At 39.6% G+C, this 25,284-nt stretch overlaps 1 protein-coding gene, 2 long non-coding RNA genes and 2 pseudogenes across 6 annotated transcripts in view; 2 read left to right on the top strand and 3 right to left on the bottom strand.

The window, feature by feature from the left end:
• The window catches only part of LOC110068958 (clathrin interactor 1-like), a 102,324-nt gene extending 96,167 nt beyond the window's left edge, over positions 1–6,157 (bottom strand). For 3 of the 4 annotated variants that reach the window (XM_089288230.1, XM_089288237.1, XM_089288232.1), the window contains exons 1-3: positions 5,954–6,151; positions 5,639–5,840; positions 5,417–5,555 (exon numbers count right to left, since the gene is read on the bottom strand). In XM_089288230.1, coding sequence (XP_089144356.1) covers positions 5,417–5,555; positions 5,639–5,840; positions 5,954–5,985 — 373 coding nt within the window. In that variant the 5' untranslated portion in view covers positions 5,986–6,151. Of the gene's footprint in view, positions 1–5,416; positions 5,556–5,638; positions 5,841–5,953 lie in introns of all 4 variants that reach the window. The other variant, XM_089288239.1, reaches the window with a different exon arrangement.
• A 115-nt stretch (positions 6,158–6,272) lies between these two features.
• LOC149117950 (uncharacterized) lies at positions 6,273–8,054 on the top strand. The gene is made up of 2 exons (XR_016206812.1): positions 6,273–7,045; positions 7,481–8,054. It is a non-coding gene; the product is annotated as an uncharacterized LOC149117950 (long non-coding RNA).
• A 2,468-nt stretch (positions 8,055–10,522) lies between these two features.
• On the top strand, positions 10,523–13,153 carry LOC149117949 (uncharacterized). Its single transcript, XR_016206805.1, has 2 exons — positions 10,523–11,201; positions 12,666–13,153. It is a non-coding gene; the product is annotated as an uncharacterized LOC149117949 (long non-coding RNA).
• Positions 13,154–16,441: 3,288 nt separating this feature from the next.
• LOC149117948 (uncharacterized) lies at positions 16,442–18,882 on the bottom strand (annotated as a pseudogene).
• Positions 18,883–18,887: 5 nt separating this feature from the next.
• On the bottom strand, positions 18,888–20,684 carry LOC149117947 (uncharacterized; annotated as a pseudogene).
• Positions 20,685–25,284: the final 4,600 nt, after the last annotated feature.

Here is a 25,284-nt window from a genome sequence, read left to right as displayed (position 1 = left end):
AACACAACAATTTTACTTCTTGCGGCGGCTTGCGTGTTCTTGCGGTGCAAGAACTTCTTGCGCCACTTCTTGCATGTGCATTATTTTTGGGCTGTACTGTATAGGGGAGAGAAAGCCGAAATCAAGTGGTCCTTCCAATTTTTGTAGGATATAAAATTGTTCCTTTGCTATTCATTTTGGGGATCTTCCCAAGACGTCTAGCATATCTGCGGAGAATTTACCCCGAAGGTGTTACACAGTGTAGCACTCCTCAACTACAATGAGCAAGACACAACTGTTTAGCGGAGAATCTTCGTTCTACAACATGTTTTGGAATATTCCGTCCAAAAAGTGTTCCGCTGTCTTCCGAACTTAGAAAATTACTACCTCACTTCAGAAAATACAAAGGCGTACTTTTATTTACATTAAAAGTAAGGGAAAGCGGTCAAATAATTCTGCAGTTTTATGGTAGGTATCAGCCAGTTTCAGACTGCCGACAATTGTGATGCTAATGATTATGTAAATAAATCTGCTTGTCTCATTAATTCTGAAAAAAAAAATAACATTACAATCTTATTTATTGTAGTGCTATTTGAAAAGAACAAAAACTTACCTTTTACCAGGTACTTTTAAGTACATGTAATGCGAATTGCGGTGTGACATTTCATTTGAACGAAAGAGATGTGCACGCGAACTGTTCTTGATCTGGTTGTCTTTATCGCTAGTTAGCTTTTGTTCTTGACAAGCTTAGCTTTTGCTCTTCTTAATAATGTCCGGACGAAAATGCAAGAAAACTTCTTGTCCGTTTGCATCTTCGAAGAAGCCGAAGAAGCGAAAATCTGGAATCAATGAATTCAGTGTGGACCAAGCAAGATCTTTGGCTTTGAGCAACCGTGGGTTGTACTACAACCAAGACAAATGGTTATTCGAGGACACTAATCCCGCCAATAAAGCCTCCAGCATGTCCGCGAAGTGTTCTGTTGCAGCTACACAAAGAAACAAATCAGTTAGCTTACACAATGCTGACAATCGGTTATAATTGTCTTCATTTTTTGATGAAATTTACCGATCGAGTCAAAACAACATTTTGAATTATGGCGAAGCTTATCAGTTGTCTCCCATTATTTTATATTATGTTATTATTACAGATACAACTTCCTTTTGATTAACGAAGGTTAGGGACATTTTTTGCTCAAAGAATCACTTCTTACCCGGCAGCTGACATTTCCGAGAGCATTTTGTCCCTTGGATTTTCATTTGTTTGCGGCTGAACATCAACTTGTGAGGTTCGCTTGCTGGCCCGCTTGCTTGTTCCACTTCAAGATTTCCTCTTTTTGGCTTCTCGAGGCATGGTTCTAATAAATGTCTGGAGAGCGAAGAGGTCTAAAGTTGAGCAACATAACACCAATTCTGCCGACGAAATCTTCTGCGTAAAAGAAATCACAGCAGTTTACATACAAAGCTTTTTAAAGCTCTGGTATTTTGTCCTTCGAACGATAACACTGCAACTGGTTTCGCGCCAGAATTGTAGACGTCTGTTTATTTCAAGTTGTCGTAAGCCATTGTTGTTGTAAACTGACCCGTGCCGACATCTGTCAATGCGTCACAACTATTAAGCTTTCAGAAAATGTATAGGTTGATGGGGTTTTCTTTCAAAGCACCAGAATAAGAGCGTGATTTCCAAACACTGTCAATCCACCTACCATGATACCTTCATTGTTCATGTATTGCTGCACCTCTTCTTCTGCATTTTGTTCGACTTGACATCCAACAAACATGATGCTCAGGAGTGCTGTCTGCATCATCCGATGTCAGAACAAAAGACGGAAAATATATGGCAAAGAATCTTATGTTTAAGGTTACTTCAAACCTTCACGGGTGTCCTCCAGAGAAAAATTTGTACACGCACTGTTTTGAAGGAAACCCCAAAAACTATATATCAATAGAAAGGTTATAAAATATAGAATTCAATAAAATTATATTCTTTTCTGCCGACTGCTTTCCTAAGGCGGCAAAAGCCGTTAACGCCAAAATGACCGACTGAAATTCCGGCAAATTAATCAGGTATCAAATGCAATCATTGATGGAAAATAACTGTGCAGTGTTGATCACAAAGCATCAATCTCTCAAAGCATGTCAACATTTTCTTTCATTTCTATTGGTTATCTTTTTATAGATCTGTCAAGTTCCACTATCGAAACATTCGCGTAACATGTTGCGGTAGAAACCACCACGAGAAAAGTATTTCAAATAAAAGAATTCCCCAACACTTTTTTGTTCGTATCTATCAGTGAATGTTCTGGCTAAATTTCACGGAAAATCATCAATTCTACATACCCTATTAATTCATTTAAAGAGGAGGGATTCTCTTGAAAAATGAGTCCAAGTTTTCGCCTTCTAAAGTTTTATAAACATGTCATGCCTTGTCAGAGGGATATGTCAACTCAAATGCTGTCAGCCAATGAAATAACAGAACCCCTGACATTCACAGTAAGGAAAGTTGAGCTTCACGGTTAAGCGATAGTGTTAGAGTCATGTTTTAGGCACATACGTTTTAGGCCAGTGGTCAACAAAAAAAGGGCAAAACAGAGAAAAACGATGTGCAACAAAACAAAAAGAAACTGAGGAGCAATTGCCAAAGTGTGATTACAAAAAGGCACTCTTGACGGACATGAAATCTCAAATTGAAAGTATTTGATATAGGATCTCTGGATTAAGACGTTTGCCGCGAAAAGGTCGCTGAGGAGTCCATGCCTTTTGGGGATTATGACATCTTGATGGTTTATTAACTTTTAATAAAAAACCTCTTTTTTCCAACAACTCGCACGCATTTTAATATTTTCTTTTTCTTTTTTGGAAAATGTTGCCTTTAATAATGAACTTTAATTTGGCTGGAAAAAAGAAAATTTGAAAAAAGTAGCCCCGCGAAGGTTTGGAGTAACCTTAATTCGACTGGTGGAGTATTAGTGTTGGTTTGGTAACCTGAATCGATTGGGAAAGTACAATACTGTTCATTCAATCACACACTGGAAAGAGAACTCTTTCTGTAGCCCGCTCCCCTTCAGAAATTTACCCCTTTCAGAACCCCCTACCCGAATTTCTGTGACTCTCCGTAGGGTGGGTATGGATATTTTCTGGAACCACACATTTCACCAGAAGCAGCAGATTAATAATTTTCTAAATATTTATCTTTGTTTCTTCTGAAATAAATTTCCTTTCTTTAAAGACCAGGAGTCTGCTAATATCGTGAAGACACAGTTGAAAGATCTCAGTGTGAAGCTGCAGACCAGTGTTCAACCGGTGTTTACGAGCCGCAAGATTGCCCAGGAGTTCTCGACAAGCGAACCTAAGCCTCAGCTCATTGATCAACAATGCGTTGTGTATAACTTCAAGTGTGACCAGTGCGATGCTGGTTATGTCGGTTACACCCGTGGCCATCTGTTCGTACGCGTTGATGGACATAGAAGCAAGACCTCGTCAGTACGCAATCACTATGATAATAGACACGCAGACAGGATTCTGGATGACCTTCGCAATTGTTTTAGCGTGTTGAAAAAATGCCACAACAAGTTTGATTGTCTCATTAATGAGATGTTACTCATTAAACAATTACGACCGTGTTTAAATGTACAATCAGACTCAGTTCGCGCTAAAGTCTTTGTCTAACTTATGCAAATTAGAAACTCTGAACTCTTAGTTACTCTTGAAATCGCATATTTAATTAGTTTCCCTTGACAATGGCGCCAAGATGTCGCCGAAACGTCGGATTTATCTATCGTTAGTTTTTGCCTGTATATGTTTATCTAAATCATTGTTGATTTCTTGTGTCATTCACACAAATTCAGAAATCTGATACAAGTATAAAAAGCTTGAAATTGTCTCCAATACAGTTGGCGGGGTGACAGAAACTTGTTCCCTGGAGACTAAAAAATTCAGTTGCCACTCAAGGCATTCAAAGTGCTCTTAGTGAGTAGGCTCCCAATGCATTCTAAAAGGTCCTGAAATATTCCAAATAAGGTTGTTGATTTCTTGCACTTATCATAATCAGGTTTTAGCCAATCAGCGGGTATACCTCCATGAAGCTACAATAAGATGTTTATAAACAGTTGACAAATTAGAATGCAGAGAGACAGTGTAAATACTGGTAAACTGTACCTATACTCAAGTATTAATCAACAACTGATGAGCAATTGATCAAATTACAGTAAGGACACTCAAACCATGAACACAGCAGAATGAGTTCTTTCCTGTAATGCATAGATAGGTGTTAACTACTCCGGATGGCAAAAGTTTTATTGCTTGAACACACACACTAATCATGAATGAAATGCCGAGCTAAACCTACAAGTTTTTATACTTATGTAAATCTTAGAAAGTTCCAGAAGCGTCTCTGCATATATTTGGGCTTGCGGGACAATGCATGCTAATTATGAAACACTCTACATTATGACTATGCCTGAAAGGTGATAGAATGAATCAAACTACACAAGCTGATTATGTAACATCTCCCCTCTAATTGAAAATAGCTTAAGGCCTTAAATGAAATGCTGAAACTAATTAAATTGTCTCTATAAGTCTTTTAGGTCTTGTAATCACACGTCTTGGTCGTTCACTGCTAGTGCTCTCGTCACGCTTTACACTCTCGGCAGGTATCGGAACAGTCTCTTGAGATGGATGAATGAAGCGACGATTTCTCACTAACTGGGTCCATTAGTAGTTTCGACACTGTACAATCTCGGTTGAGACGCTACTGGCGTTTTGCTAACGGTTGCTGGGGTCCATTGGTTACACTGGGGGTGAACTTGTACGTACACTCTCTGATTCTGTGGCAGTGAAGGTAGATCCCTTGCAGTCTTGTTGTAGTGCTCGCACATTTTGTCCTTGTGTTTCACCATTTGCTCTCGGACAACCTGACAACAGGGATTCTGGATAGGGGATCTGGTTGGAAGTAATGCTCTGTACCTTCGTCCATTCAATAGCTCTGCAGGTGACGGTATGCTGGTAGTAAGGGGTGTGGCTCTGTAGCTCAACATAGCTAAGTTTGGATCATGTCCTGCAGCTGCACACTTTCTCATGCACTGCTTGACCGTCTGCACCATACGTTCAATGAAACCATTACTCTGCGGGTAACGAGGGCTGGACGTGATGTGAGATAGGCATTTTAACTCTGTAATATTGCTAATTTTGCTGATATAAAGAGCCCTTATTATGTAGTCACCTAAACAATGCGCCAAAAAATGTCAATTGTTCATGGGTCAAGTGTCCTTATTGTAAAAGCCCAACAAAATTAATGTTCACTAAACGGTATTAATAAACTAATAGTTCATTGATGAATGGTTCACGAATGATAATTATACCTCACATCAGTCTTGACCTCACTGAAATGCAATGGGCATTGAGCTGAACATACAGAATTACCTAACATCTCTAAACTTACTGTTAATTCCTTGATCTTTCCCGTATTCATCGAAATGGCTAAAGCTTTCTAACTGCCTTAAATCGTAGATGTGGTCCCTTGTGTTAGTGACTACTCGCTCCGACCCATTCTTGACCAAGTAAGTTAGAAGAAGCAAAGACTACAACAACAAACAGAAACAACTTTCTAGTTAATCATACCGAAAAGAGCCAGCGTCAAATATGATAATTTGTATGTCCAAACCTTGTAAATTCTCCTCCAGTTCTTTTTGTTTTCGTGCAGCATTCTTTTCCAGAGCATAGACATGACCTCGGGAAAATGCTCGTATGTATAGGTATACCTTGCAATTTCCGCCATAATTGTTCCGTGAGGCCCCCAAGTGTCGTCATTTGTGGCTTCCCTCACCTTTGCTTCGATTTCGGTGTAGTTCATGACTACATTTGTTCTGATTAATGAAACGAAAACAAACAGTTTAACTACGTGCCTCAAATAAGGCCACTAATTACAATATCATCTAAGACTTGGCACGGATTTGCAAATAATATTGAAAAAACTTACACTTTGTCCTGTAATTCGCGGATTTTCCACATTTTAGATTGTATAATTTTTAATTACGTTTAAAAAACTCAAGTCATTTATCTACCAACAGTGATGAAGACGGATTGAATTCGTCTCCTCGCCGATAACAAGATGGCGTCTCCGGAGAAGAGCAATCGTGTTGACCGGAGACGGACGTTGACGTCAAACAGCCAAACCGAGTCTTCAGGCTTCAAGTTCAGCGGTAAATGCGTTCACGTCGTAACGGTCGTCGTAAGGACAGGTCTCAAAAACCGCTGATTGGCTGGGGACTTTTTCTAAGGACGCGTGCGCAGAACGTTGACCGCTGACTTACTGCGGGGATTGGAAGCGCGATCGAGTGGCCATTGAACGGTAGTTTGTGTGAACAGCGCTTGATTGTGCTCTTTTCACCACGAGTTGGTGCTTTTTGCTTGGCCAGTTTGTCAGTATACTTACAGTTTTATTAATGGTTATTTATGAAGAAAGACTGGGTTGTTGAGGATGAGCATAAAATCAATGGATTGCAGTTGATGTTTGCCGACAACGACGATGTTAGCCTGCGCTTGGAGGAGCACAGCAAATTCGGCGCGAAATTCTGCTACATCCTTGCACTGGTTTCTGTTTGGGATTTGTATATAATGGAATGATCTCTGGTGGATTCGTTTCCTTTTAAATTCTACCCTGGTCCCAGAGGTTTTTCTTGATTTTTCTTTTCGCGAAGCGGCGAACACGAGTCGCGAAGTGGCGAGAAAGAAAAACCTCGTTTTTCTTTCTCGCCGCTTCGCGACTCGTGTTTTCACCACTTCGCGGCTCTCTCGTAGCTCTCTCGTGCGGAGAAAAATCAAGAAAAATCTCTGGGACCAGTGTATGTAAATTCACAAGCGCTCCGCAAATTTTGTTTGCTTTGATGTCATCAACCTTTTTCCTGTAATCGATCATCGAACTTGTCATCCCCTCGATTCTCTGATTCTCTATTTGAGCTTTTTTCTGGTTCGTCGTCGTCTTCATCTCCACTGTTTTTGTTTTCTTCATGCTGAGCTGTCATTGGCATACACCTCAGCTCATACAGTAAAAGTCAAGAATAAGAAATTGGTAAGCAGAATTCTGTATACATACACTTAAGAAGGTCATTAATAACTTACATTGTACAACTTTCAAACATAATAGTTCATTATATTATGTCCACTTCACAATACATGTTTGTGATGTTTCCACCTTTCAATAAAATTCCATACCAGTGGCCATAGCACCTGACCATGCAATGTCTTCATTACTTAAGAATTCGAAAACGGAAAAAACCAGGAGATTATTAACCATAATTATTTTGACAATTTTTTTTCAAGTTTTTCTTGAGTTAATTTCAACAATTTACCACAGGTTGAATGATTCTGTTACAGTTTTGAGGCAATTTATTGCTTCTAAAGCCTCCTCTTTTGAAAATTTGATTTTCCTACACAGTTGCAAAACTAGCTACCTTCTAAAATTAGAGTGAAGGATTTCAATCTTTTTCCCTGTGAAAACTTCAAGGTGGTTCTGAAAATTCACCAAGGAGATGCTGAACGTCAATAGCCCCTTGACAAGGGCGGACTGTGCCACCCTCCATGGTCACGTGAACATTGCGGTGACTCTTAGTGATATCATCTCCCAAATCAACTACTTCCATTTTGTTGTGACTTTGTACATCCACAACTGCAGTGCACATATGCCAAGTGGTACTTGCTACAGAACTTGTGGACCAGATAGTGTTTGGCATGCAAAAAAATGTCTTCCTTGATGAAGAGCAGGAACTTTCTATTCTGCAAATTTTGGGTGAAACACTGTACATTTCTGCTCTCGGAGTATACAGTAACACTGAAACTTCTATCATAACTCTTATTGGTATTACCTCCTTGTATTAATGCAAAGTAGACTCATCTTCTGTCTACGATCATTGTTTGGACAATAATTTTGTTATGATCCACAACAAATTTTTCTGTTTTCTAAGTGGAAATACCAAAAAATTGCTAGCTCAGACTAACTAATTTAATTCCAGTTGATGATTATTAGCAACATGTGATCTCACGTTTATTGCCTCCCTTATTAAACAAATTTTGTTTTTGTACTTCTGTCTTCTTGTCTGTCGACCAAGGTCTTTTCATAGTTAAGTAATGGCTGTGGGTGGCAGCTGAACCCAAGAACCATGTACACATCAGTGAACTGTGACTGGCTCCTTTCATTTTGAGATTTGAGCCATTTGCCCTCTGGATTGGAGAGTTTTTCTAGCACGCACACAAACACAAAAAGATGTTATGCCAGATATCCCTGATAAAATGCTAAGTAAACATTTTGTCTCTGACTACTGTAGATACATGTATTTTGCAACTGACCAAACAGTCCAGCAGAATGCTGATCACAGAAAGCTTCCATTTCAGTCAGATCATAGAGGTGTTTACCACCCTTGTGTATAGTGCTTGGTCAGTGTTCTGTGAAACTGCTGAACATGTTTGCCAAATTCTGGTTCTGCTACAAATGTTCACAACATTTTAAAGGAGCTCAGTCACGGTCTGCACATATTGAAAAATTTAGATTTAATTTTTCAAATTCGTCGATTGTAATCCATGTTAATCTGCTCCATCCTTAGCCATCCTTGTTCCTTTATGGTTTATCATTGTCTTTGGTGTTTTCCTATCTTATTAAACTGTTATTTTCAGGTTTCCTACCATTTGAAGGTAATTTTGTATGTGGCCAAAATGACACAAAATACCATGACTGAACTCCTTTAATTTCTACCTGTATTAACAGTTGAGTACAGTCAAGGATAATATTATCTTGATACCTTCATTAAACATGGGTTAGCACTTCAACCCTTTTGTTGTTTATTAGTGCTGATGCATGCTCAAATATAGTGAAAATTTGTAATGAGCCTTGACTACAGAGTGATGGTTGACTCTAGGGGGAAAGGTTTATAATGATCCCATTCTCAAACTGCAGCTTCTTTTGGATTTTGCAAAAACTGACTTATTTGTGTGTTTTCAATTTCAAATAAGAAATTAAATTTACATGTTTGGTCACAATTTTTTTTTTTCACTTGAATGGAATGGTTGGGGCAGAGACTGGTGATGCACAACTTGCGAGTCAAAATAGGGTTTTAGTTACTTTGTGTTTTCTCCAGTAACTTTGCACTGACTTGTTCAAGCTCCTCAACTACATTGTGTATACTTTCATGTTGTAATCTGGCAACATTTAAGTTAACATTCTGCTGAATGATTTAAAAGGTCTAATGTAATTATTTTGATGCTATACCTGTATACCTGTGGGGAACCCAGATTTGATAATGATTGGTATTTTTTCTTACAGACATTTTCACAGAATGATACAGTTTTTTCTGACATTCAGATTCATGAAGTAATTTTTTTTTTTCACTTTAAATCCTAAATATTGTTTTTTGGGTTTTATATTCCAACAATAGTTGGATCACACATTGACCCAGGAGTGCTTTATAAATCTGGCTCTCTGTTTTTATTAAAAATCAATAAGTTGAGTCTTTTAGGTTGAGTTGTGTCAACTAGTAAAGCATTTTCTGTATGTTAAACTTTTGGTACTGATGCTGGAAAGCCCTTTTTAGGGATGCTCCGTAAAGTAAACGCAGGTATTGTATGATGCAAGATAATTTTTCTTTATTGCTTCAAAAACAAAAGAAACTATTACAATGCCCTGATCAGAGGCCAGTGAAGTGCTTATGCTACCAACCTTGCATCCCACTACAGTGTACGATCATTTTTAATTCTGAGAAGTAAGCTTGAATATAAGCTTATGTACCTACCTATTTCGGCGAAATATAATGTTTGCTGCAAACTATTCGCTCCTGTGCGTCTGCTTGAATTAACTTAAGCTTAAGTGTTTGTTGCAAATGCTCGGGTTTAAAGAAAGCTAAATCGCTGTGGTCCAGGCTTTCGAACACTGTAATGAGGTGTTAGGGGTACTTTAGTCAGCCTCCCTGAACAGGTATCACTAGCGGAACTTTGCGGAAAGCAACAAGTTGTCTCGTTTAATACTTTTCCATGAATTTTCATTTGGCCGAAAGAACAGAAAAATATCCTCCCCTAATTCATTTCATTAACAGCGATCTGATCGAGTAATCCTTTTCTTTACCGCCTCGAAGGGCCCGCTGTCCCTTGGCGCCGGCTATTATTGATTTCCACAAAAAGTACAACAAGATCTAAAAGAAATCCAGTTGCTTGTTTTGAGCTAGGTAAGCTTAGTTTTTCAAAGCGGATGCACCTTGAAATGGCGGGAAAAATTCGACAGCTAACCGTGACGCTGAGAAGAAAGACTACAACTCCATCTTGATATTCTAAACAAATCCTATTTTATTTCACATGAACGAACAGAGGCGTGCAATACACTACAACAGAGCATTGATTGATTGATGATGGGAATTACAATCTTGATGGTATTTAACACGAAAGGAACGCCTGGTGAGAAAACAACTTGTCTCTACTCACAGAGTCACTTTTTGCATCCGCTCGGACGAGGTCTTGCCGTCAGATTGCCATTAATCCAGCCATTATTCATCGTTAACGAGCTTCACTGAGCTGCTCCTTTCAGTTTACAACCATATAATGCCTTTGGGAAGTGTTTTCTCAAAACCATGGAAACGAAAAAAAAGTCATTTTTGATATTTCCTTGCGGAAGAAACAACGATAACGTAGTCCAAATCTCAAGCTTAACAAACACTGGGCCGTCTTAACAAACGAGAAAATCAGAGTCCAGTTTCTCTTCCACCAATAGCGAACGTTTACACAAGGGGGAACCAGGTAAGGGTGAATATTCTGTAGAAAATGACCGCCGATCTCACTAAACACAATGCCAAGGCAAACTGGAAACGTTGAAGGCGTAATTCAACCGATTATGGAGGTTTGAATAAATGTATGAGCAGCCCGATGAAAGGCTGAACTACGTGGCGAAATCTTATTCGTCGTCCGCCATTTTGAAACATTTGAAGGCGGGAACTGAGTGCGCATGCTCAGCGGTTTTTGAGACCTGTCCGTCGTAAGTCGTAACCAGGAGGGAGAATTTGGCAGACCCTATGATCATGGCCATTATGACGTCACGGCGAAAGAAGCGCGCAAATGCACAAAATTTTCGAAAATGGCGTCGTCGCCTCTCGCTGATACAACTTGTTGAGGCAGATTTCTCCGATCATTCCAGCTTCAAATGGTATTGTATTTGGATCTCAAGGAGTAACTATCATTTTTCTTTCTTGAGAGTAAGTAGATTTTAATTATGACCGAAAAATCTCGCAGAAAGTGCATTTAAAGAGTTACAGTCATCGCTCTGCGGTGGAAATATGTGGAGCAAAATTTTGACTGTTCGCCCTGTAAAATTGCGTTTTTTACGTGATCGGTAGCCTAAAGAAACGTGTAACTTGGTCACAGAATAGTTTATATGTATAGGAAAACATTTTAATTGAAGATGATTTTGAAGAGTGAGCAGTAAAAATGATCAGTCCATTTGAGTATGAAATATCTGCGATCTCGAGCTCGGAGTGTTCTTTCAGAAAACTAAAACCTTTCCACATTTTCTACAACAGGCCTAGCAAACAGAAATATTATCCACAATGACGGAAATGAGAATTTTCACAAACAAGAACTTAACTTTAATTATTTAAATAAGACTTAAAGCCTACTTACTGCACAACGGTGGTTAAAATGCAGACAGAGGATAAAAATGAAGACTGCAGACTTTTTTAGAATATTGTATTCCCATTTCCTTTATAGAGAGTTTAGTTCTCCTGTTAGCCTGAAGTATACGGCTCAGATTAGCCAGTGTATGGTTAGCTCGATCTCTCTATAAATTAAAATGGGAATATATTCTTAAAAAGCCTGCAGTCTACATTTTACCCATGGTTTGCAGTCTAGTCTTGTAAGACTTTTCTTTAAACATAATGACATACAAGGCCCTCTCTCCTCTGCATAGGCCTCTCTTGTGCTGCTTTGACCTTAGGCTGGTAGTCTTAAGAGTATATTCAATTTCCCTTAGGGAGCCTCTACGGAGGGGAGAGTACAAGGCCCCATTTATATGGTCTTGGGTACTGGAGACAACACTATCAGACCCTTCTGAGGCAACTTTATCAAGTGTTCATATGAAATGAAGTTGTCCCTCCAGGATTACTTAAGCCTTTTTTCATATTCTAATGCTCAGTTGTCCTTCTTCCTTTGGCTTCCTTTCAGTCATTTGATCACTGTGGGGTTTTGTGGGTTAATTTTGATTTCTTCATACCATGAGTTGTCCCAGGTAGGCCAGTATTTTGACAAAAACAGGTTATCAGGCCTACCAGGGTTACCCTGGTTATGTTGCTAAGGGTGACTTGTGTTTCTCTTTCTCAACAAAATGGTGTGAAAGTTAACTCATCTAGGGTCACTGGGGGGAGGGCTTTCTTTGTTACCTATGACCAAATAAGGGGCCTCACTGTCGGCTGTAATCATGTATGCTTATATAACAAAACTTGAGTTCCAAACTCTGGTCACCTTGAGTTCCTGTTGCTGATCTTATGATGTTTACAAAATTGGCACAACTGGATCAACAATTTAGGAATTTGAAGTTTGATTTATTTTAATTCCTAAACAACATTGTAACTTTTGTTTATGTCAGGATCCAAAAATGCTTTATGCAGAGTGTTTGTTGTAGTTTGTTTGACATGCTTCAGTAATTTTATTTTTCCTTTGTGCAGGTGAGGGTGCTGAAAAAAATTCTTTATGTGAAAATCTGAAGACCTCAATTCAATACATTGATACTGGAAATGAGCTATATAATGTTTTATAAATTATGATATTAGCTCCATGTACATTACTGCATTGTATCTGCTTGGACGGGACTTAAAAGGTGGATGGGGTTGGATCATTTAATTGGGAGAATTAGTTTTTTTAATGGTAAATACATATTGAGTTCCTGGTGCTAGATCTCATTAGGAAATCAATCTTTTAGTTTACATTTTGTGTTGAAAAGAGTTAGGGGCGAAATAAAAACCAAGGAGGGAAGGGAGGTCACGTCAACATTTACTTCAATTTTCAACTGGTGAATATTAAGGGGAGTTTTATTTGATCGTAGGTTACCATCTTCCACTACCTTTGCAAGACCATCCAAGCAGGCCTGTTTTCTGGCCATATGAAGCTATCTATTTATTGTCAATGTACTGTCAATTAAACATTTAAAACCCAATCTTGTGTGGTTTTTTTTTTTGTTATTTGTGGAAAATGTACGCTTATCACTTGCATGATGCATTCTCTTGAAGCCAAAAATAAAGTCATCAATGTAAAAAGCAACAGGGAACCTGGGATGGATGGAGCTGGGGAGAAATCAGGCTTGGGGTTCATGTTTAAAAGTACAACCTCTGTGACACTCTTCTCTACAATATTTCTTTGTAGGTCAGTTTAAACTTAATGTAAAATAACTGTTGAAGCTTTCTTTATTTACATACGATTTACTGTGATGAAAATTAAAAGCATAAAGTATAAAGAAAAGAATTGATTATCATTTCAAACTTAGAGGCAGTAAAGCTTTCACGGTGTCTCAAGACAGATACTATTAGAAAACAAGGGGTTTGGTTACAATAAGAGATCACCTTTGTCACAACCTTCCTTAGTGTACTGAACTCTTTGTTTTGGCGATAAGTCATTTTGGCTCAACAGGTTTCTCCTGGATAAGTTAACTCTTATTGCCAATGGCTTAGCATAAGAAGTGTCCCAGTTCATATTTTCTTTCCTCTTCAATTCACTTGCTGCTTGGAACCAGATTCTCTATTTTTTAGTTCTTTCCATGTAACATCCTACACAGTTTTCTTTTACAGTCTATACAGGTTTAAGTGAACTCACTGAGAAATTAACAATAAAAATTAGAACCCAAACCAACAGTCTCGGATGCCTTTCTTGTCAGAAGTTCTGAAGAAGCTGCGAGACAAGAAACAGCTTTGCACTGCATGCGGACGCCCGAGGAAACAGATCCTGCTCCGATCTCATATTTGACGAACATTTTCACATGAAATGAAGCACCTTGCTCTTAAGGTCTCGTCCATGTTATTCTGAATATCATCTGTTTCATCTAGGTCTCCCATACAATGATTTTGTATCATTTTACCATCTAAAATATCCACACGTCTGCTCAGAAGCTTGCGTCAGTTGGTTGGCCTCGCAGAAGAAAATGTTATCTTCGACGGTTTTGCGGATAATTTAGGGCAGAAAAATAATTCTTTGGTGCATTATTTACTTTCCAACTCAGCATATGACTTGATAGCTTAAATATCTTTGTAAGGGAACATTTTCCATCGAATACTTTCTCATATTTCGAGGGTTTCGAGTATTGATCAGCAGGTCCTCCACGCTATCGTCTACAGAATAATGGGTTTAAACCCACTGATCATTTTTATGCATATGTTAAATGATTCGTTTTCATCACCATTCAAACGTTTTAAACCATATCAAGATCATATTTTTGTGTTCGTGTTGTTCATCGTTGGGTTCTCCAGATATCGCCCATGAAACGAGCACAAAGTTTCACTTTAAAATCACATTTTCAATTAAGCGATCTCGAAATTTTGCGTATTTTTGATCCTTTTGGCATCTAGTTTTTGAAAACCAAAGTATTTTTGGACAAAATATTAACAGGTTATCTTATTCCTGTGGTCTGTTGATCGCTTTCTTTCAAATTCTTTGAGCAATCATCGGATGAAAAACTTTTCTGGTGTCATTATTTTAGCGGCCATTGAAACTTCACGGGCCGGCTTACGAGTGACGTCATAATGGCCAAGATCATCGAGCGCGCAATCGCATGGCTACGCAAGCGAAGTTCACCTCTCCCTCCTGGTTATTTAAAATGGTTGCCCCCAGAGCTCTCGTTTTCCGACCGCTGGTCAAGGGGAACGAAGACTCTGGGAACGAGATTGGTATCACAGACGGACGACAATAGCTGGTTTTCACATGACGTCACCAAAATTCAAAGTACAAAACTATTGATCTTTCTGAGATTTTACTTAAATGATGTATAAGAGCAGCTGAAAACTAATATTCATACAAATTTTCACTCCGAATGGGTTCTTGGTTTTGTGATACACTACGCTTGAATTGCTAAGCTTTTGCGTGACGCGGCATTTACATGACGGCCTAGAGAGCTATCATGATGGTTAAAAAAGTGACTTATTTCGGGGAATTTGGCTGTCTGAACAGTTCATGTCTTAGAAAAAGTATTATTTTAATGTTTTAGAGTTCCTCGAGGGATAAATTCACGCTTTTGTAGCAAAACTCGGAGACAGATGTTTCTGTTGGTTTCCGACCGCCATGTTGGTGCCCATATGCATGGCGTCTCCATACAAATCTCTATAAATTTGGGTGAAAAACTTCTCCGCATATCTTGCATTAAAAAAAAATGCTGTGACCAGAATCTTGGCGAGAGGCTTTGCATATTTACCTTATTTCATTTCCCAAATTCTGGACTTTGTCTATTGAACGGTTTTGATTTTTATTTTGATCTATTTTGAATGGCGTGACACTGAAAACCAACAATTCTATAGGCCGCCACGGGCCCTCCACGTTCGATAGATCAATATTCGCACCATTCGGGACTATTCGCTATTCGCGACTATCCGCTATTCGCTATACGGGTTTTCCAGACACCCTTTGGGAATTGAGAGACAAAAGAAATTCATGTTTAGTCCGGTCTGTTAGGTCGAAAATCGTGACAAATCGCGTAAAAGCACCAAATTAGGCACAGATGTTCCTTTTGACACAAGAAACGAATTAAGAAGAAATGCCACGTGACTTGGCTTTCCGGGGGTGGGGCATGAGGCCCATAGAAATTACGCAATACTCAAACGCTGGCATGAAAGCGAGGTTGTAGCGTTTGATGTGTTTATTACGTACCAGTTTTGACGAATGCCGTTGTAAAATCACTAAACTGTATTACTCAGACTCAGTTTTGTGTTTGTGTCCATAAAAGTCATTTTCCTTGATCACGTGACATTCCCATAATGCTTTGAGTACGCTTAAGTCAAGAAGTGTTTCTGTTGTGTTTTACACATTTAATTTTTATCATCTTCCGCTAGATATCGTAAATTGTCGTTATTTGTTGCTCCATTTCTAAGGATTTGTCTTCTGGCAACCTCCAGAGCAACTACTGAGCTCAGTGCATGGTAGATTGGGCTTGAAACGTTTGCAACTATCACTTTTGCAACCTTTCTTGCATCACACTTCAGTAATTCACTGCACGCTGTAGAGGCTTCCGGAGGTACGGTCCAGCGGGGTACATACATACATACATACACACACACACACACACACACACACACACACATACATACATACATACATACATTTTAATTTCAATTTTAAAAGTAATTGAAGTCTAAGGATTTGTTTGAAATACAGCAGGACGCTTTTGTAAAACTGATAGGGTCTCCATCTATCGTTCTCCATTTTCCATCCAAAATCAGATAGGGATGGGTAAACCTGTTGCTCATCAACGGACGTCCAGATACGTGCTTGGTAAAGAGCTCTGTTAGAATGATTCAACAGGGCCTCCTAATAAACAAACAGAAATTATTTATAAATAGGCTTAACACAAGTATAATTTTAAACAAACACGCACCGCTTATTTCCATGTACTACATGAATTAAGCTCTGATTTGGCCCAAGTAGAGTAACTAGAGGTTCAAGCCCAGCATGGCTTTATGATAGGCTTTGGTCAGCTGAAAGAAATTGATAAGTGGATTCAATACCAGAAGAGGTGGGTTAGTTGAAATGTTTCTCGTCTTTTCACTAAACTGGTAAATTCTTTGCGCGTTGTCCTAACAGGTGTTAACCTATCATACACAAATTTAACCTATCATAGCAAAAACAAATAAAATTTGTGTATGATAGGTTCTTACCTCTGTTGGGGGAATGTTTTCTAGCGCCCAATCCTTTTTTGTGAATAGTTCTCGAGCAGTGTTCACATCAGTAGCAAGGCTGGTCCTGTCATAAAGTATCACCACAAAGCTCTGCAAGACATCAAACACAGGAGTGTTGATCTCAAGTGGAAGAAAGGGGCTATCATTCACGAAAAGGAAAGCCTCTGTGGCTTCACGGTACTCTTTCCTGGCCTCCCACGCAGTTTTCTTACCTTTCCCCAGGAATGCTGACGTAGTGTCGCATTCAGTAAACTCGTAAAAAATGGAAGCGTGCGGCATTTCTGCTCGCCCAAATACTCACAAATGGTGTTAACGGGAAGCAGCCGGAAATTCTTTCCCATCCCAAAGGCGACCCAAAAGCTCAATCCAGGCCAAATTAAAGACAACGTGTGGAACTGCGCAATTAGAATAACAAGAACATCTGTGTCAACAGTGCGAACTAAGACACTTCTTCCCCTCTTATCCAAAGCATCTTTAACGTGTACGAGAATCCGTTTGTCTGCTTCTTCGTGGTTACAGCTACGCATTTGGTTCTTGGGGCAAAATTGAGATGACGTTTTCACCTAAAATAAAAGATGATACAGTCAATATAATTGTTCGTGAAGACTTGATGGACATAAAAAGAAGTTTGAACGGTGTCTATATGAAAGACCTGCTCAAAAATTGGTTAGCATCTTACTTGAAGTTATGTAGACAACTTTGTCAACTGGAAAGGAAGCTGTTTGAACTTGCTTAGTTGAGGAGTCGAGCAGTTCCTTCTTGTTAGAGGAATCTTCGAGAATCGCCTGCCAGTTGTGAGGTAACCTGACATGCCCAGGCACCTTTCGTCTCACGCTTTTCCCTCTCTTCTCACGGGCAGCTTCTTTCAGACTTGCCACTTGGTATTCATCCCAAACAACGTCAATTCGAAAGTGAAGAATGATCATCGCAGTAAATTTTCCAATTTAAGCAATTGGAAAGAAGAAGCCTGAAAAAAATCAGGGCTTCGACGGGATCCGTGACCTTTGCGATACCGGTGCGATGCTCTACCAACTGAGCTATGAAGCCACACATTGGGAGCGAGGTCAATTAATTGAGTTCATATCTTCCCGTGAGGAGTGAAATGATGTGAAGTATATATGAAATAATTCATATATGAACTGCGGTTGTAGATGAAAGTGAAGAATGATCATCGCAGTAAATTTTCCAATTTAAGCAACTGGAAAGAAGAAGCCTGAACAAAATCAGGGCTTCGACGGGATCCGTGACCTTTGCGATACCGGTGCGATGCTCTACCAACTGAGCTATGAAGCCACACATTGGGAGCGAGGTCAATTAATTGAGTTCATATCTTCCCGTGAGGAGTGAAATGATGTGAAGTATATATGAAATAATTCATATATGAACTGCGGTTGTAGATGAAAGTGAAGAATGATCATCGCAGTAAATTTTCCAATTTAAGCAATTGGAAAGGAGAAGCCTGAAAAAAAAATCAGGGCTTCCCGTTGAAGCCCTGATTTTTTTTTTTTTTTAATTTTTTTTTTTTCGGGCTTCTTCTTTCCAATTGCTTAAATTGGAAAATTTACTGCGATGATCATTCTTCACTTTCAATCTACAACCGCAGTTCATATATGAATTATAATCATATATACTTCACATCAACGTCAATTCGTTTGGTACTCTTCAAGTTGTTTTCCAGGAAATGTAAGAACTTGGATTATGCAAGTTCAGAAAACGTTGCGACGGATGAAACTGGAAGCGCATGCACAATAGCTGCTCCATCAAAAGCGTTGACGTCGTAGGATGCTGGTGGTGAAGGTGGTGGTGTTTCTTTGTTGAAACATGTAATCAAATCAGACTTTTTCCCGAATCGGAGATTGCCAAACTCTGACAAAGAATGTGGATACGGCTGATTTTCATGCTTGAAGAACTCTTCAAGATCTACCTCGCGCTGTTGGCTAGCAATATATAAACGACTGAAGAGGTAACGGTCACTTGTTACCGCTGTCAATTTTAAGGACGCCTTGGAGATTTGCTTCAACTACTGGCCACCATCCATTTTCTAAACGCGACAGGACTTTCCGTTAGTCCTACAGCTCCACTTGATCCGTTCATCCTTGCGTCATTTTGCTTGTGTGCCTGGTCGATTGGGATGCTTGAAAAAGTGTTCGATGACTTAGAAATGACCCAGCATTTTCTGAGGTTTTCTTGAACGGGGCGTGGTAAGCACTTCATATCTCTTATGTGAATAGGTAGCCACGTCGCGTAATTAGAGTGATCAAAAGCAAGGGACCACGGAGCAAGGGATTCCAAGGCTTCTACGTACAGTGCGAAGTTGTTTTCACGATGTGATCATGTCCCAAAACTTGTACGTTAAGCGGGTCCTAATCATTCCATCGTGTCACTTCTGGAACTCTTCTTCGTCGTGTTGACCGTTGAGTTCCTGAAAGGCAACATGCTGCAATTTATACAAAGCTGCTACGGTTATCTGGCGGGCACGTCTGGTTTTTGTCAAATGCGCTACATTAAGGAAGGAATCTGATGTGCCACTGGATGCTATCCCTGCCTCAGTTAGTGCTGTAGTCCAGCCAGATGCAGCCCTAAAAGGTCACCACACATGGTCCACAGAACCATCGTGATGTGTAGGCCCCCCAGAATGACAACGTGAACGTTTTCTTCGTGTGTAGCAGGTAAGTTCCACTGAACTACTGAACTTTTGTGATGGCAAAAAGAGGCTGGTCAAAGACAGTGACAGGAATTTGGCCCGGGTTAAGAAATTCTATTGCCTCCTTAATCACAAACATCCCGTGTTTCATCCTGGCTAGTGTGCCAGCCTTCTCGTAAAACAATGACAACAACCCTTTGGTTCTCTGTTACAGATGCGTGATAAGCAGTCCATGAAAGACGAATACCTTTGGTAAGCTCCTCGTTAAGATATTGTTCACAGTGCTTCAACCAGTGAAACTTTTTTTCAATAGCAATAGACAGCTGATCCGTGCTTACAGTTTCCACACCTGCTTGACTTGTGACTGGCACGTTTACTTCTGATGTTACGACGGTATGGAAACACCGCTGGCTTTTTATTACCATTTATGGTTTAAAGAAGAGCCGTGCATATTTTGTATTAAGTTACAAATAATTTAAATAAAAGGAATGGCAAAGTGGCAATGGCAAAGTGGCAATGGCAAAGTGATAACCGTCTTCGCGCCAGCCAAAACCAATGAGGATCGTGTCCCTTGGCAGCTTTGCAGACTTCGCTTCCAAATGGCTGCCTGGAAGTTTGCGTGAGCCGCGTGCTTGAACAAGCAGTCAACACAAGGTGGTAACTGGGTGGAGTCGATGTTACCCTTCTTGGCGCAGAATAACCTGTACCTCAGCTCACTAATGGTATCAGCTCCTGGTTGAGAACAGTAGAGCTTACATGTCAACTCTTGAAGGCTCTGAAAAAGCATACCTGATAGTATCCATTCCATCCACAGCTGCTTGAACATTTCTTGGTAAGATGTTTTTTTGCTTGACAAGTCGTGAGGCTGTTATCTTTAGCCTTCCAGCGACGGCACTCACTGTGTCACAACCTGTGAAAGCATGCATACCAAGATTTTCTGCATCCAGTGCCTCGACACTCCTTTTTTTGGCCTGAACTATCTGCGTTGATGGTTCCGGGGAAAGTTGTGGTCCGAAATGCCTCCCCTGCACCGCTATTCCATTTAGTCTATGCGATGTTCCTTCACCCGATAACGTTTCTTCTAGGCGGTCAACGTTATCCCATGCCAAAGAAGTGCCAACATGAGGCTGGATGTGATCTGGCAATGGGATTTCACTTAGTGATGTCATTTTCGTGAGCCACAGTGCAGTGTTGATTTCTTCAAGCTAGGAATAGGCAATTCCGTGGCGGCAACGATTAAGCATTTGGATGAGTTCAACTGACGTTATCTGTCAGGGTCTTCAAAGCTTAGGGAAGAAGGATCTGTTTGGGTGGCTTGATCTTTCCTCTGCTCACTACAAACATCAGATCTTGGGCGAAGGATTTCATTAACCTCTACACTCTTGGATGACAGTTTTCATCTGGCCACTCTTTTTTTGCAGTCACTACTGTTTGCAAGAACGAACCTTACTCTCCGGGAACATTCATTGTGCTCTTAGCGAGATCTTAAGGGCGTGGAGGCTATAACACCTTGTTTTCTGTTCTTTGAATAACTTCGCGAATGTTAATAGCAGTCCGGTGTATATTTGACCTCCGAGAAGACTGGCTTGCATTGTCCTGCTTTTCCAGAAGAAGGGTTGTTATGTGTTTGGCTACATGAAGTGTGTCAAATTGGCGGGAACTATGAAGACACTGGTAGTTTCTAACAAATTTTCAAAGAGGAGGACATCGCAAATTCTGCCTGGAGATTCCATCTGGTGTGCTTCTTTGTGGATAACTTGATTTCTTCAACACCCAAAGACGTGAGATACGTACGATATAAGTAGTTCTGTCATTTCAGTCAATGTGACTATTTTCTCGTTTGCAAGAACATCCTATCTGATGTAATCGAAAAGCATTCGGTAAGCTTCTGACTCGAGATTAGCCTACTCATCCTCTAGCGATTCACCACAGCCATCGGAAGCCCCAAGGCTTAAGCTGTTACGATGTCACGCGACGCAATTGCGAGAATCCTGCTGTCCTTCTTTTTCATGGCTGATTTTCTAATTGAGTGATCTGCACGCAAATCTTTGCATTGTTCCAAGGGTTCCCGATTTCTTGTTCCCTTAAGATACGTACTCTCCTTTCACAGAATATGCAGACCTGTTCGTAAGTCGTGCTGGTGGTAGGGGACTGTCGGATCGAGGTTCTCTTAGCTGCCGTTGGTTGTTGGGCGTCAGTTCAGATTGCTGCTTTGAAATTGTTTCCAAGAGCTTTTTCACGGTAAACACGCTACGACATTTTCTGTGATAGTAAATGCTTGGGATTTCTCCTTTATTTAATGTCTCAGCAATATCAAGGTGTCTGTGTTTACGAACAGCAGCGCCTCTTTTGGTCTAACTAGTTCCGCATCATTGTCAGTACAGTGAATAATGCATGCACAACTGGACTGTTCTGAACGTGATCGCTTTTGATCAATGTTTTGTTCTTCAGGCGTGACATTTCCTCTTTTTCTGCCACCTATTCAGTAATGCAAGGTTCTACGTCAATATTAAGACTTTCAGGTTTTAAAAAGCCATTTTCAAACCGGTTTAATTTAAGCGCTGAAGTTTGTATTTACTTATTCAGGTGTTCGTTCTTCACCAAAAATGATTTTGTATAAACAACAAAAGCAGCACAAAAGACCATCCGCACTGGTCATTGTAAATTAGCTTAGTCACTATGAATGAGATCAGAACGTATTGTATGAAATGACCCTCATATCTAAGGAAAACTACTATTTAACATCATTTTCCTTTTGATGCATTTCAAACTCCATATTTTTCAAAATGTCTCATTATGTCATCTACTGCTACACTTTTCGTATAAAATGACGAATGATATATACTCGAACGCCTATTTCGAGGATCTGTAAGTTTCTTGTCAAAAATCGACACTACCAGCTTAATATTTAGTTAAATGATTTCTCTAAATGTTTATCTAGATGCTTACTGTTTATTTATCTCCTGAAAACATTTCTCGTTTCTATAAGCAACCAAACTTTGAGCACAAATTAGCCTTACACACCTGTCAAGAATGCCGCCATCTTGGATTTACCCATGATGCAATGTGAATGACACCGTTGGTTGTTTTAAAGTTTTTCGTGTAATCCTGACACAAAGTTCTACTTCTAACAACTTCGAGGAGAAATAAAAATGTTTCCTTTTTTTCAAATATCTAAAGTACTGATAAAACGTTCGTGACCATATATTTAGAGGATCTTCTTCTGAGCCTCGTTTCCATGCTGGAGCCATTTTTTTTGCAAAATTTTAAATTAACAAATCTCACACAAAGCTACTCATTAAGAAAGGTTATCATACAAATTTGAAAACAACTTATGCAGTAGTATCAGCTGATAACGCTTAGGTTTTGTCCTTAGGTTTGGTACCGACTCCTGATTTTTACATTTGGGAACAGCTTTATTAAATTTTCATTTTTTGTATCTATTTTACCTATACCAACACTTAAAACACACTGTAATCAAAACAATAAATTATTTCATAGCTCATAATGGCACGCAGCTTTGGACACACCAGAACTGAGACTTACTTACAAAAAAAATCCCATCCCTTCCCCCCCCCCCCCCCCCTCCGAGGTATATTTTGGTGGAACCCCTTCTGAAATGATTAGTTATACCAGGAGCCATAATCGGTCTCCGTCCCCGATTATGGCTCCTAGTTATACCCTAAACTACATTTGTGCCAAGTGGTGCTTTTCCGTGTCTTGTTACGATCTTCGTAATTTTCCGACCTAACAGACCGGACTAGTTGAAATACTGATACAATCGGGAGCCGTAATCTGGGACGTAGACCGTAAGTCTTGGGATCTGCGCGCACCTATGATATGTATGGGTTATTGACCAAGCTTTTTCGGTCAAGATGGCTGGATATTAGCCAAGTTCTTTTTTGTGCGTGTTTATGGACCGAGACGGAGTCGAGGTCCATAAACTCGCAAAAAAAAAAAAAAAGAACGAAGCTAATATCCAGTCATCTTGACCGGAAAAACTTGGTCAATAAAGGATTTATCATATGGCTTTCGGGGAAATTTTTCTTGTGGGACACGGCGGGTAGTCCCGCGGTTGCCCGCCCGAGTAGGCAATCACAACGCAGGATTTGATTCATCTTGCCCGCTCACGGAGCTAGCCATATAATAAGGGACAATTTTTCTATTTTTAGATCAAATTGCGCAATCCTGACGTCATATATCCGCGAATAACTGAAGGTCGAGGTAGCGGTTATCAGCCGAGGCCGAAGGTTGAGGCTGATAACCCTTACCGAGACCTTGATTATTCTGAATATCACAAAAACCGAATCTAATAATTGTTTTATTATACATTAAACCAAAAAAAGTCATGTTTTTGCCTCTTCACTGACGGCAAGCAACACAAAGCGCGCGAACTTGACATAATTACCCTTAGAAATCATGCACCGCGGTCATACATGACATGATTACCCATGACCTTGAGCGTCCTTGACATGATTATTGTACATTATTGTTATTATTGTATATATATATATATTATTCACTGTACGCTTTCGGCCAATCAGAAAAGAGACAGTAAGTTCAATGTATAAACTGTCTCTTATTAACCGAGCAGGAGGTCTGTATGGGAGAATCTTGACCGAGGTCGTGGGTACAGACCGAACGCAGTGAGGTCTGTACACACGACCGAGGTCAAGATTCTCCCCTATAGGCCGACTAAGCTCGGTTAATAAGATGTTTATTATTTGGCGCAAAAAAAAAAAGAAGTTTAATTCGTTTAATGTAACTGGTTTGTGCGTACTAACTGACATTTTGCTTGCGACGGGTGATGAGCTCAATTTAATTCTGCCAAAGTTTGGTCGTCCTCTTTACTTTTTTTTCTCATCAGGCTTTTTGGCACTTCCATAAATAAAGATTGTTAGATGATGATTTTGCATTTTAGTTTGCAACTTTTTCAATGCAAAACATTATCGGTCTAGATGCCGGTCTAGATGGGAAAGTCTAGACCGCTTTCAATATCGATTTCAGTCAATCAAATTCGTGAATTTGGTAGTTCCCAGTCCTTGTGAGATTATAATCCATCAAATATTTTCGCTCGCGCGCGACTGATCTAAACACGTCACGTGACCGAATATTCCCCAGCTAAAACTGGGGAATATCCAGGAATATTCCCCAATTTTCAAAACTGCGCACGTTGCGAAAAAAATTTGAAGAATAATAAACACAATAGCCTCCATCTTGGGCGAAAATATGCTCGGATATTTGTCCTTGGACATTACCTGTTCCTCGAAGCTCACAGTTTTCCTCGAGCTACACTCTCGGAAAACCGTTCACTTCTCGGAACAGATAATGTCCGCGGACAAATATCCGAGCATATTTTCGCGCCAAATGGGGGCTATTGTTTATATATTCTCCAATTTTCAAAACTGCGCGTGTTGCGAAAAAGATTTGAAGGGTAATAAACACAATATCAATCAATCAATCTTTATTTGTACTCATTCTTGCTAAAGGGAAAAAATTACAATTTAAATGAAAATATTAAAAGTAATAATTTGAGTACTAGCTGCCTGGAATAACCATAGGGGCTAGCGGATGAGGAAAACGCTATTTCTATGCTATGAAGGAAGTCTAAAATAGTTTAAATTATATATGAATAAAAAACATTAATATAAGAAGAGCACACAGTAGCTATGGCAACTAATAACAGTTATATATTAAACTATAAAAGAAAGACTTGAAAAGGTGACAGAAATGAACAAAATACTAATTTACAGGTAAATTGGAAAACAA

Source organism: Orbicella faveolata, unplaced genomic scaffold, assembly GCF_042242905.1.
Source record: "Orbicella faveolata isolate gen_17 unplaced genomic scaffold, um_ofav_v1 contig_1, whole genome shotgun sequence".
Classification (NCBI taxonomy): Eukaryota; Metazoa; Cnidaria; class Anthozoa; order Scleractinia; family Merulinidae; genus Orbicella; species Orbicella faveolata.
Note: the sequence above shows the minus strand (reverse complement) of the source record. Positions and strands in the feature narration are given on the sequence as shown.